Source organism: Scleropages formosus, chromosome 22, assembly GCF_900964775.1.
Source record: "Scleropages formosus chromosome 22, fSclFor1.1, whole genome shotgun sequence".
NCBI lineage: Eukaryota > Metazoa > Chordata > Actinopteri > Osteoglossiformes > Osteoglossidae > Scleropages > Scleropages formosus.
Genome location: NC_041827.1, coordinates 8,383,991 through 8,398,018, shown reverse-complemented (window position 1 = coordinate 8,398,018; position 14,028 = coordinate 8,383,991). Strand labels below are relative to the sequence as shown.

The following is a 14,028-nucleotide window of genomic DNA, read 5'->3' as shown; positions in this document are numbered from 1 at the left end:
TAAACTCGTGGTCCGCACCATGTCTAGGACTCACTCGCGCGATCAGAGAGTCTAGCGACGTGCCACAAATACTTATCAATTAACTCGGCCCCTATAATAATCGACGGCTTTAATACTTAAAGGCAGAAATGATCGATTCCGCCACTGCGGGGCGCGCTGTAGCAAGTGGAAGAATTCCTCACGGAGGGTCCGGCGGTTATATGACCGATGCTGCTGTTTAATAATTGTGACTGATATTCTGGAACTGTCTCATACGTAAATGTATTATCTGTGAAGTGCATATGTTCTATTAAATTTATCCGTAAGGAAATGTATCATTTTCCGTTACCTACACAGCCCAGCCCGTTTATTAATTGCGATTAGTATTCAGTAATTCACAAGACAGTAGGCGCTGACCTAGATTGGCATCTTTATTCGGATGAAAGTACAACCCCCCCCCAAAGACCATCATCTATCCACACCGTAATTAAACTAATTTTGTCTTTATTCTATCGAGCACCTGCTGTCGATCGCCCTGCCGCTCGTGCTGCACTCTGTTATTAAGACCTTTAAAGAATCGCTCGGCTGAAGGTGTCCGAGGCAGTCACGCTGAGCTCCGCCCATTCTCCACGTGCTTTGCCCCTCCCCTTTCTCCCCACTCCTTGCACGCTCCGCACATTTGCATAAAATGTGTGTCAGTAGGCCAGCGCCTTCCGCGGCTCACATGCACGCCGCACATGCGACTCGTCCGTACCAAGTCGCAGCGGCGTCCAATCAGATCAGTCGACTCGCCTCCACGGCGCGTCCCGTCCAATGAGAACGTGAGAAAACATAAAAGGGGGAGAGAAGAAAAGAAGGGGGGAGTGCCTGGTACGTTAGCGGTAGAACAAGAGAGAGCGGAACCCCCTCATGCAATAACAAAAACAACGGAAGTGTGAGGGACAAAAACCGTGGTCACATTTCACGGGCACCTGAAAACGTGGCTGATGCGTGTGTGTGCCGGATAGGTATGTGCGTGCTGACAGTCATGCCTCGGAGGTGTTAATGACAGTACGCGGGCAGTAGGGTGACTTCTTAGAATTGCTTCTAAACACCGGCTCTCTACTTGTGACATATCATTTTCGCTTTCGGGACATTTGGAAGAAGTCAAGAAACTCACCAGCAGCACAGACCAGACTACAGATAACGAGGACAACCGCCTGAAGGCTGAAAAGCACCTGACATAAAATCGTTTTACTTTTTTCATACGAACACATTTTTTTCCCGACGGGTTGTTTCAACCCCCCTCATGCCCTCTGCACAGTTAATTTTCTCTCTGTTTTTTGGAAGCCGCTTTCTGAACAGGCATTTCATGACTCTACCACCTATATCAACACGACTGCTGCCTATTGATATTCAGGGATAGAAAACACTAAGCAATTCCTATTAAATTCAATCACCAAAGCGCAAAGAACGATGGATAACAGTCCTGGTATGTATTACATTTATTATTATTATTCTTATTATAATTAAGGTTGTCTAAGTCAGTTACTGTTCTTGTTATTTCCTGCTTTCATCATTAAGCAGTTTGGGTTGCGCATAATCAAGTGACAGAATGTATGTTCTCATGATGTCGAGGCTACTTTTTATATTTCAGACTGATTTTGATACTGGCTTTTGCTTTTGTGCAACATTTGATGCAGCGCGTGTGCCGTAATGACAAATAAATGAATACTTTTGCTTGCATTAGAACATCCGACCGATTTTGCAGTTCAGAAACTAAACGTAATCTCCGAGTGACTGGCATAGACTGCAAATGGAATTAAACGGTTAAATGATTGATTGCAGATTAAATGCCTTCGCTTCAGAAGCATGATTTATACGAGGCTTATCGCCAGTTCGGTACAATTCGTACAGTAAAATGTTCTGCAGTGCCATTTAAAACTTCTGCGACACCAACGGTTGTCAGTATGCAGTGGATGTACTGGATGTACTGGGCTGTGGGACGTCCCACTGTCCCTCCGCGCGAATACGTGCGCTGGACTGTTTGGGTCAGTTTTCGAGAGCTGTCCATTCACGTGCTGCTGTGCGCCTCTATGCGGCAGCGCGCCTCGCTGTGTAACTTCCTGTCTTTCTCCATGTCAACAAACTCACGTGTCTCCACTCAAAGCCCCAGCAGCACAGCACGGTTTCTTCTGCGATCGCTGTCATTTCGGATAAAAAGGCAGCCGACGTACTCAGTGGAAGCACCAGCTGCTCGCACCGAGAATAGATGAGCGAACCCCAAGCTTTCGTTTCGTGCTGCGGCTGAGGGTTCAGCGATACGCAGTTCAGCAACGAGGGAGCCGCTGAAATAGGAGGGCAGTGCATCAGCAAGTTTCCTTAGTGACCCACACTTCCGGTGATATCTGGGTGATTCATTAGCGAAGCTGCAGTCACGTTTCAGTGCTGGTGACTGCGAAGCGGTCTCGTGCGCAAGCCACTCCTTCAGCGCCGTGGACCTCTTTTTTTTTTTGTTTTTTTTGTACTGTAGATATAAAGCAGATTCGCGATCAACATCGTGCCATGGCATCTGTTGGCTCATCTCGAGCACGTTTTGCCATGTTTCCGCCTGGGTTTAGAAATCGCCACTATATATATAAACTTTTCCCTTCTTTCTGCAGAACAGAGAGAGCGTCTGTTATTAACCCTCTCAGGGCGAAATGAGTAGTAGTCCAGCGGTGGGTAACCGCAGAAAATCATCTATAAACACTCATGCGGGTATTTATCTTATTAACAATTAATTCCATCGGATGCTAGTTTGCAACGTTTGCCTGGAGAGGATTAAAATCCCCAATTTTTGAGCGAATACAGGTTATTGGGACATTAGGTCAAAACATCGCATTGAATAAAAATTGCTCGAAGCTATATGTTGCTGAAGTACGAATGAAATACAGTACCACGCGCATCTTACTGGGTTGATTTACAGTGAACTGCGAAAGTACGGGACGCGAAGTGTCAAAATGAACGATAGAAGAACGCAGTGGCTGCGCTTCGCGCAGAAACGCGAGAGTTTAGCCACGCCTTTCAATGTAATGAATGACAATGCGGTTGTTTCAGGCTCGGGCCAAACTCCTGCGCTCAGCCTTTTGTTCCAAAGTGCCCTTTTGTTGCATTTTTGTTGATAAGGCGTTTTATGCCGCAGGTGTGTTGAAATAAGACTTACTTTGCACCGCAAAGCCTTCTCAATGAATGTGTAGCGCTGCAAAGTCGCCGTCACGTGGACGAGCTCCCGGAGCCGCGTGCCGCGCGTGATTCGTACTTACCCCCCCTCCTCTCTTTTTTACCCTCGCGGAGACTCTTGTTTTGATACCACCTGCTGTTTTATGGAGTTTGGTCAGTGGGTCAGCGGTTTTGCACATCACGTTAACTCATATATTTCGATCACGTTCTCGGATTCGTGCGACGTTAGCTGACAGACAGAGAGAGAGAGGAGAGGCCGGCCGGCCGGGTGAAAAGAGGAAATAAATAGCTGCTCGGTCACTCGCCGGGTTGCGTTTCAAATGAATACTAAACACAATCGATGCTGGAATCAATCATCCTCACACTGACAGTCTGAATAATTTTCTTGTGTGTGGACAGCGTTTCGATAACCGCGACGTGTCCGCTCCCACTCGATGTGGATTTTCGCTTCGCCGCTCGTTCAGCCTCGCGACAGTGGCGCGTGAATTCAAAACACACAAAATGTCGAGCTGAGGAGACGACGTGATGAGGGGACGGAGAGCTCGCCTCAGCGTGTACAGTACACTACAGTACATATTGCAACGAGCGAGGACGTACCCCCACCCCCCCAATGCTTTAGCTTAGTATGTCTCACATGTGTCCCCAGTGTTTGAGTGTCACTCCCAATGAGTTGTGTGGACGACGGTTCCCCAACAGTTGCGCCACTACATGATTTTAGAACACAATAATAACCCCAACAAACCATCTTTACAGTTTTTTTCACTGCTCTGCACCCCTTTGTTTTCTACAAAACAATAAAACGCGACTAATCCTTTACTTCGCTTATTTACCATACACCCCCCACTTAAATTACATGGTTGTATTGTGTACCTTCTATTACATTGGCTGTTTTTCTGTTTAAATTGAACATGGATACTGTGCGTTTGTTCAGATAATGAATGTGCCACAACGCTGTCCTTAGTGGTTTCGATAATGAATAACAATAATCAGTGATTCAACCAAGCGTTTTAAAGTGCTGCCGTTCGCTGCAGAGGCTACAAGCTAAGAATACTTGTCAGCACTTCACTGCTGAGGGGCCTCATCATAATGCTGAACTCTGCTCTTACATTATCTGGATTTTCCAGGTTATTGTGACATTGACCTACTTTCCCTCTTCTCTGCATTAATTTTGCTGAGAGAATCCCATGGCAAAAGGCACTTTTGAGCCCGTTTCATTTCACGGTTGCGAATGTTTCCAGCTCGCACTCTTTGCTTTTTTCAAAAGGCAACGTTTCCCATCGTCCTCCTTCACTCGTGGTTACGCGAAATCCTCACTGCGAGGTTCTTTTTTTTTTTTTTTTTTTCTCCCTTTCTAAATCTCGTTTGGTCACACGTTTCCACCCACATGAATCACAAAAAGCGCACATGTGCCCACGCCCTCCCGAGCCTGGCAACGTGAGGGCCGCGGATGCCGCACACCGCTGGCTCTGCAAAGCTACATCCGCTGTCCCAGGACACGGAGAGCAAGGATGAGGGAGGATGTCAGGGAAGGAGGGGGATGCTGCGCCCTTGCTGGAGCGCTCACGTTTTTCAGCGTGCCTCTGCTGTCAGATTAGAACTTGCATGGATAAACTGGCTCACAATGAGAGGCCTAACTGCGCCGTTCTTCACTTAGCCTCGGTTTAGTTGACCTCAATCTTGTGGACATTGCGTGCCTGAGCATCGATTGCATGCGGCACTCCTTGAGGCATGCCATGTTACAGTTGGTGCCAGCTGACTTTGCTTGGTTACACACGGCTTTGTCATGGCATTTAAGAAGGAATACTCGATGCCAAAGCATGCCAAATCTCAACATTGGCTTTGCGTTCAGTCCGTCTCGTATACATGTAGAACAAGCGTTCACAGTAATGCTGCGATCCTGCGAATCGTCAATGCACTTCCGTTTGTTCATCATGAACACTTTCCTGACTGCTGCACGACTGTTCTGTGCCATTCCAAAATTATAGCAAAGACCGGGAGAAGTCGGTAAGATTTCCTCCAGCAGTTTGGTCGCCAAAACTACTTTCTGCATTATCAAACGCATGGCACCTTTTTCCAAGTTCTGGAGTCACCTCTCCTCCTCTTTTTCCAGAAACGTTGAGAACACGAGTCTGGCAGCTGGCTTGCTTGTTTTCCTGGAAGCTGACTCACTTAAGAGAGGTCACTCATTGCACTGCAAGTCCACCTTGGACTCATCCCAGAAAGTGGGAGTGCCTCACATGGGACGACAGTGCAGGAAAGTGTGTGCGTGGGAGGACTATTTGTGCATAATCTAGGGATGTGTGACAGCTGGAGGATGGACAGGATGCAGCCCAACAGGTAGAGAGCTCTGTCACACGCTAGTAAAAGCCAGCAATGCGGCAACACGTGCTGGCAGAGGATTTAACAAAACGCTTGTGCTAAGCATCATCATCTCGTGTCCACAAAGGAAACTGAGCAAAAGTGAACCGCTTTTTTAGACACGAAGCTTCAAAGACTCGAGCGCAATTTATCCCCCTCAACGTACTTTTCTGGACGATATATCTGCCGATGACGTCACATTCCGGTCTCCCTTCCCAGCCTGTGTTTAAAGTGCGCCTGCAGCATCCTCGAGGGCTGCAATAGCATTAATCGCGAGGAACCCTTAATTAACACTGAATAGCTGGCCCAGTTTTGTCAGTCAGTGTAGTGTGTGTGTGTGTGCGCACCGATTTTTGCAGGGCGTTTTCTGCTCCTGTTAGCGAGCGAGGCGGGGAGCGGGTTAGCAAACTGGCGGCGTTCTGCGCCGAGCACCGCTGCCTTCTTCTTAGGGAGCAACGAATGTTTGTTGAAGTAAAAGGGCTAAACACGCGAACGCGGCCGCGCCTTACATTTCACGGACCTGCTGCTCAACAATCCCACCCTCCTCCTCCTCCTCCCGAACGGGAGAAACAGACGTCCTGGAGAGACGCTAAACGTGACTAATCACGCTCTCTCGCCCCATCCCATCCCATCACATTCCGACGCGACGGCTGAGCCGAATGCACGAGCTGCAGTTTAAAGCGCGCCCGCTTTAGTTTAGTCCCGCGCCGCGGTTGCCGTGGAGAGCCCTTCAAACGTGACCGCGCAGCTGCCTGTTGTCTGCACGGGACTGCGGATCGCGCCCGCCGAGCTGGGGCGGTAACTGTGTCAGGAGTACATGTGAGGCTGCGGTCAGGTGTCGCGCGGGCGCTCCGCTCCGGGCGCGCAGCCAGCGGAGCTGAGCTATTATTGGAGGCGAGGCGGCAGCGAGCTTCGGCGACACGTGAGGCCGAGTCTCGGCTCATCAGTAATGCGTGACCACATGCCAGGAGCGCACAGAGGGAGAAGGCAGCGGAACATGTGACGGGGAATAGACGACATCCAGTTTTTGCAGTTTTTCAAACATGACAGGTGCCTAAACGCCTGCGTGTGCGCAGCAGCACCGAAGCACGCAGATAAGACGGCGCACGCAGCTGTAAAACTGACAGCTAAGCGGTATTTAACGCGTAAGGCCCTTTTCGCTGGTGGACATTGACATGTGAACCCGATGAAAAGCAGCTGTTTGGGAATATGAAGGGACTTCCAGTGAGTTAGTTATAAACCGAGCAGCGGCGGCAAAGCGCGAAGAGATCCTAAAAATATCAGCAGAATGACCCCAGATTTCCTGGAGAGGAGACATGATTTTTGAGGGTTTGTTTTTTTTGCATACTTTTCATGAGCTTGCTACCGTGTAGACTTTTTCAAGAGCGTAACACAGCTTTTCAGGAAGCGGCGAAGATCGCCAATATAAGTAGTCCTATGAGGAGTTATATGCAGACCTGCGTGAATATTTGGGAGGTGGTCGAGATCCCGGGCCCCTCGCCCCCTTCCGTTATGCTCATTGACCTGCTGTTCGTTCTTTCATTCTCTTTGAAACACGCACAACATCTAGCTTGACTGGCCAAGGTCAACCGTATTACAAAGCATTAAAGAATGAGTGACCTTCACTTACACGGCCTTGTCATAACACTGAACTGGGTTAAGGGAGAATAGTCACAGCGTTCTAGGCCATGTAGGATAAATACAGCATGATTGCATTTTTCATCTAACTGAACATGTAGGTAAAGAGTATTGTGCCCAGAAAGCAATACACAACAATTGTATGGACTATATTAGCGCAAATATCATTAAAATGTACCAGAAAAATGGGCTGTATAAAAACAAGGGAAAACCTCCGTACAGTTCGTATATTGTTTGGTGATGGGTATCTTTTTGAGACATCTGTACGTTGCGGCAGATGGTATGTGTCAGTGCTTGACTCCTGCGTGCTTATCTGTTCTTCCAGGAGGTGTGATCCTCTATGCAGGTTCATCTGGCAATGCCAGCCCCAGCCCAGGCAGCCCCTCCAGTGGGTACCAGACTCAGTCACCCTCCTCCCACTCCCAGCCCTCATCCCCAGAAGAAGTCTCCTTCACTGAGATCGGGGCCCTAAAACAAAGAGTCTCCAGCGGGACCCCTCCTTCACCCAAGCTGGTCTTCCAGTTCCCTGATGTTGCTGCTGCCCCTGCTGCGCTGCCAGCTCAGCACACCTACTCTCATCCCATGGTGGGAAAGAGGCCCAATGGATTCACTGGCACCTTCACCAGTAATTGTCCCTTGCTTGTTTCTGCATGTTTTTTCTTTTTTTTTTGATATTACAGACAAGGTACTAGTGCTTTGTGCTTGGAAAAGTCTTAATGGAATTTGCTTCCGGTAACATATTGTCGCATACATTGGAATATACAAATGAAACAAGTATTTCCCAAGAAGACTATCTGATAGGATGATAAACTTTATTGGTTTATTATAGTACTTATGTTTGTTTGTAACTCTGCTTTTTCTTCTTACTCTTTATTGCTGCTCAACAGAGAGTGGAGGAATGGTGCTGTTGTGCAAAGTGTGTGGAGACATTGCATCTGGGTTCCACTATGGAGTCCACGCCTGTGAGGGATGCAAGGTACAGTAGATGGGGTGGAAATACACCAGCTTCAGAAGAGTGGGTTTTTTTGTTCAAGTTGAAGCCCCACATTGTCGAGAAGCATCATACCAACCAATTATCCCCCTCATTTCTCCCTTGTCAGGGTTTTTTCCGACGCAGCATCCAGCAGAATATCCACTACAAGATGTGCGTGAAGAACGAGAACTGCCTGATCATGCGCATGAACCGCAACCGCTGTCAGCACTGCCGCTTCAAGAAGTGCCTGTCTGTGGGCATGTCCCGAGATGGTGAGCAGCACCTTTTCGCTGTGAACATCTACTGATCTTACAGAGCAATGTTCATTAGCAACAACACGTCGATCAAAATCTTGCACATCATTAGAATGCACTCGTGATTATGTCGCAGAGCTTAGGTCGGACACCTTTGTACATTGAAATCGCGTTTTCACTGGGCTCTTACCCATGTACTGCTATAATGAATAGTGTTTTACATGGAATGCTAGTATACCAGCATACTGACCTCCAGTACCTCAAGCCCAATCATAGCTCCCGAGGAATAATATAGCAAGCACAGAGATAGCTGCATCGCTCCCATTTTTCATTTCATACCCCTGCTCTGGCTCTGTGCTAAATCTGCCTTCCTGCTTATTGCTGCTTTCTTGTTTCTATTGCCAGTGTTGCTTTCTCCCACCCTTCCCCCACCATGGTAGCCCAGCTATTTCTACCCCCTCCTTCCTGGTAGACAGTGATTTATGAGACTAGGGGCTGTGAAGTCTCCAAAGCCATCAGTTTTCTTGAAAACTGCAGCAGCAAACATGGTCTATTTTTAGAATGTGGAACACAGGGTACTTGATTACATTGAATACAACTTCATATCTTATTTGGCAATTAATGTTGAGAGCAAGCAACATTTAAATATGCAATGTGGCAAGTAAAGTAGAGCTCTAAACCTCTTGCACATTGCATTTCTTCAATATGGTCATCCAATAATGCATCCATCTTTTTAATGGTATAATTTAACACTAGAATACCTCACCGTAGACTCAAGAGATTAGAGAAAATGTAGATGGCAATAAATCATTTTTTTCTGGAGCAAGTACCCATTTTTGGATGACCTAAAAAAACAAAACAAAAAAAAGAAAACATTCTCCATGATTTCCACAATCCCATTAATCGTGACATGCTTATTTAGTTTTTGTTCTTTTTTTACTGCAGTCTTTTAATTGATGGTTTGCTTTAAATTTTTTTAAAATCAAATTCCTTTTTTTTTAAAAAAAAAAATTCAGACAGCACCTGGAAGACATAGCATTGGCGATTACAACTTCTTGTAGCTGACCCTTACTGAAACTACTGCAAGCCGTTGTGTTATGAAAGCTCTGGTTATTGAGAAACAGTGATTTGTGTCACTGTGTAACTATGCATACTGTGATAAACCAAAACTTAGAGACCTTTTGGGAATTTGAACTGCAGAAGCAGGAACCACCTAATGTTTCAGCCTTAAAACAACTTGATTTTTTTCTTTGCTTTCAGCAAGAGGCATAAAAACATTTTCCATTGACTGACAGGAATCATTTCAACTTTTGTTTTTCCCCCATGATTCAGACCAAACATTTTTGACGTGCCTTTATTCTGTCCATCTCTCCCTAGATTTTCTAATCCCTCTGTTTCCTCTCATCAACTTTTGGTCTTTTTGCCCTCATCACTCTTTCACCAGTCATCTTCTGCGTTCATACCCCCCTCAAACAAGTCACCCCATCACTCATTCCGGTACAAAATACCTCCCTGGCGCTGAACCCACGCTGTGCTTTGTGTGCTTTTTTGCAACACTAACAGTGACATCACCTTTGTGCTGGCCCACTGACCTACTTTCCAAGAGAAAGAGAAAGCTTGAGAGTTGAGGGGGTGGTGGGGTGTACCATGGCAGGGGACTAATAATAGGCTTGTCAGTTGACAGTTGTTCAGAGAGGGGGATGGGATGGTGAAGGAAAAGTGGGAAGAATGGTTTCTGCCATTTGATAACCCAGTGATGTGAACCTGTTACAGAGCTATTATGACTTCACACAGACCTAAGTTATCCACCTACTATTCATTACCATTAAGTAAAGCGTGTGCGATTGTTAAAGCAAGTGCATAATAAAACAGAGCAAGCTTGAAATTTACCACGTTTTCCATATCCACGAATGCATGCCCGCTCCTCATGTTTTCCCTGCCTGTTCCTCAGCTGTGCGCTTTGGTCGAATCCCCAAGCGGGAGAAGCAGAGGCTACTGGATGAAATGCAGAGCTACATGAACAGCCTGAACGAATCAGCATCCATGGAAATGGACTCCCCCCCGCCACCTGAAGCCTCACGCAGCCCCAAAAACAACCAGTCAGAAGATGCCATAGGCGTCATATCTCAGGCATATCGAAACATCTTTGTGAATGGGCAAGATAACTCCACCAAGAGAGGCGGCATTAATAATAACAACAATCCATCCTCACTTCAGAATAATTCACCTCAGGAAGCTAGTTACCCTGAGTCCCGATCCCTTAACTTGCAAACCCAAGGATACCCATCTTACACCACTGCTGGGTACCGGGCCTCTCCCCTCTGCCCTGTTGCTCCACGTGACAACGGCCCTTCATTTGCTTTAGTTGACAATGGCTGTCACAGCTACCCTCCCCCATCCGGTCAGAGTAATACCCAGCCTAGCGCAGGACCACTTCCGAGGGCTTATCCAGGCAATTATAATGGCTGTCTTGCCAGCGAATCCCAAACTCAGAGTTCCTGTTCCTGGAAGTTGGATGGCAATACAAAAGTTCTGGTGAGTTTTCTAGAGTTGGTGTATTAAAACATTATCCTACACTGTTCGAATAGCTTCTTTTGCATAGGTTTGCTTCTTATTGTTTCTGATGACACCTTCAGTCGTGTTTCTTTTTGTGCTTTTTGCTCTTCAGGCGTGCCCGCTCAATGCCTGCCCCGTGTCCCCAGCTGGGCGATCTAGCCAGCAGGTGTGGGAGTCCTTCTCCCAGTGCTTTACCCCCGCAGTGCGTGAGGTGGTAGAGTTTGCAAAGAGCATCCCGGGCTTCCAGAACCTCAGCCAGCATGACCAAGTCATGCTGCTGAAGGCTGGGACTTTCCAGGTACCATTCTGTCTCATGCCTTATTTAGTTTAATTTCTTGGTTACCTTGATTTCCCTCTGGCGACCACCAGAATGCTCTTCATTCTTTGTGCTGGAGGGCGCCTATTTTTTTGCTCACTCTCGCTCACTTTTTTTCTACGTAGGTTCTGATGGTAAGGTTCTGCTCGCTGTTCAACGCCAAAGAGAGAACAGTGACGTTCCTGAATGGGCAGACGTACCCTCTTCCAGCCCTGCGAGCACTTGGCATGAGTTCACTACTGGATGCCATGTTTGAATTCAGCGAGAAGCTGGGTGCCCTGGGCCTTGAGGCTGACGAGATGGCGCTCTTCATGGCCGTGGTGCTGGTCTCAGCAGGTGGGGGATCACTTCCCGCAGCTCCCATTTTCTGTCTCTTGCTTAACACATCATACACGTTGCAAATTTGCTCCAAATCAAAATATGACAGATGTCCAAGATGCAATGCGCTGACCTCAGTCTTGCTTTTCTGCGACTTCTCTCCAGACCGCACAGGTATTGTGAATGTGGGTGCAGTGGAGCAGCTGCAGGAGAGCCTCATCCGGGCTCTGCGATCGCTGATCTCGAGGCGCCGCCCTGAAGACAATGCCCTCTTCCCCAAGCTACTTCTGCGACTCCCAGACCTGCGCACATTAAACAACCTGCACTCTGACAAACTGCTTGCGTTCCGCATCGACCCGTGAGCTCCGGTCAAAGGCTGCTTGGGCAGGAAGAGACAGCCATGGTTTAGAGTTGTTATGCTTTCATCGGTTGACTGTGGAAGCACTGATTTTTACACTGCAGAATAAAAAAACATTTCCAGGTTGCATGGTGAGAATAAGCAACGCATCTGAGAAACAGTCTTTGATCTGACTGGACATCATCACATCACTTTTCTTTTATTTGCCTGAAAGGTGACTTCTGCAGATATTTACCTTCCACGTGTTGTCTTTATACCACAATATCCTCACATGAGTCACCTCACCCTTCTGCTTGCGGAGAGATGCAGTTGCAAATGGATGGACAACGTTCTAGGAACACGGCCTATTTTTGTCTCACCTAGAGGTTCTACACAGACTTTTTCAAAGACCAAAAGCAGCCCGTTGCTTCTGGTGTCTATTTCATTCCTTGTCTTCATTAGATTTTTGCTTACCTTGAGAAAATTAGCAAAAAAATTGACTGCCAGAGGACAGTGTGACTTTTAAACATGGGTGCATAAGAAAAGGGAACATACGCATTATACGTATAATATCACCTAAACTGGGAAATTTACCCCTTTCATGCGTTCTAAATGGTTATTGAAGAATTCAGTAGGTAACATCGGAATGGTCATATGCTTTCAGTCAGTTGCACATATACTTACGAATGGTGGCACAGTGGGTAATGCTGGTCACTCCAGGGCCTGAGCTGTGTATTCGACTGGAGGCTTGAATCCAGCTCAAGGTGTGCAGAGTTCATGTGTTCTCCTTGTGTTTGTAATCCAGAGACTTGGGGAAGAAGGCAATGGTGAACCACTTCCCTCTCATCATGTAAACCGTGCAAGTGGTCACCATGAGTTGAATTTGACTTGACAGCACTTGCCTGCCTATGTGCACTTATTACCCACTTTAATTTTCTGTATTGTCTGGGCAATGGAAAATATCCTTTGAAGAATGCAAAATTTCATATTTTGGGTTGAAAACAACTGAGAACATGATTATTCTACAGTTTTCTTCAATAATGAGGCATAATCAGTGTAAATCCTACTTTGTAATTCCTCACCGTTCTTTACCTGTGGAACCAGGGAGGCACCAGCCATTTCGCTGCATGTCCGGCTCTGTAAAGTATATTTTTGTTTGTTACTGTAAAAGCTGCATTACAAGTGTTTGATTCCACTGTAATTGCTAAGATCATAAACGAGGGAAAGAAAAGGGGGTTTTGGTTTTAGGGGGTTGTGAGCATCTTTGAGCAGATGAGAAGAGGGACACGGAAAGGATGTCCTGTTGGAAATGTACCGATCCGAATATCGACGTGACAGGTAGCCCTCACCCCCCATGCCCGAGAGTTTGTCATACAAACGAAGGCACCCGTGTGACTCAGAAGTCCAACCTTATTGTTGGTTGTTGGTTTTAAACTTGCTTACTGCGTCTGTGAAGACTTGATCACATCCCCTTGTATATTTTGTAAATGTTCATTGTTTTATCTTCTTCCATAGATACAATGTAAGACTGAGATTATATAATGTTTGCTGTGTTTTTTGTTTGTTTCCCAGTTACTCGTGTTTTGTGATTTCTTCACATAGTGGTTTATCTCATTCACTGTACACAATTTACACGCCAGTATCGTGTCTTAACAACAAAAGGCATTTTTTTGGAGATGGCTCTCCCAGGGCATCATTATGTGTGAACGATCGTACAGATTCTTTTGCATCACTACAGTAAGTAACAGGTTAAAGTGTATAAGATGAAGTATCAAACAAATGCAGAAAAAGCACAGAAGTGCCAGACTGGTTAAAAACTGTCTGGGCTGAAAACAAGTTAAAAACAGCCTTGCTATAAAAACATCAAAGCAACAGATCTGCAGATAAAATTAGTTTTATTGAATGAAAACCTATAAAAGAATGATTCAACCTAGCTGTGTTTACACACATTACTGTAAAAAAAAGAAACTGTATACCAATCCTTATTAACTTTATTCTGTAAAGTACCCAGCCATAATTCTAATTTTAACCCTAATATTTTGGTTCCTAATACTTTAATACTTCAATTTCTGTTTCACTCTGCTAATTCTAATGAATA

At 46.2% G+C, this 14,028-nt stretch overlaps 1 protein-coding gene across 2 annotated transcripts; it reads left to right on the top strand.

Annotated features, from left to right (window-relative positions):
• The first annotated feature begins 750 nt into the window (after positions 1–750).
• LOC108918212 (nuclear receptor subfamily 1 group D member 1-like) lies at positions 751–13,482 on the top strand. Of its 2 annotated transcripts, none has more exons than XM_018725308.1 (8): positions 751–1,450; positions 7,502–7,801; positions 8,064–8,152; positions 8,277–8,421; positions 10,355–10,938; positions 11,072–11,257; positions 11,401–11,611; positions 11,759–13,482. In XM_018725308.1, exons 1-8 carry the CDS (start codon positions 1,435–1,437, stop codon positions 11,953–11,955), a joined length of 1,728 nt encoding a protein of 575 aa, XP_018580824.1. In that variant the 5' UTR covers positions 751–1,434; the 3' UTR covers positions 11,956–13,482. The 2 variants fall into 2 exon arrangements, with proteins under 2 accessions (XP_018580824.1, XP_018580826.1); XM_018725310.1 differs by lacking the exon at positions 751–1,450 and adding an exon at positions 6,832–6,867.
• Positions 13,483–14,028: the final 546 nt, after the last annotated feature.

What these genes read in the sequence shown, in the direction of transcription:
- LOC108918212 (XM_018725308.1), top strand. An exon ending in ATTCACTGGCACCTTCACCA is followed by an intron (nt 7,802 to 8,063) that starts GTAATTGTCCCT and finishes GCTGCTCAACAG; the next exon opens with AGAGTGGAGGAATGGTGCTG. An exon ending in TGTGGGCATGTCCCGAGATG is followed by an intron (nt 8,422 to 10,354) that starts GTGAGCAGCACC and finishes CCTGTTCCTCAG; the next exon opens with CTGTGCGCTTTGGTCGAATC.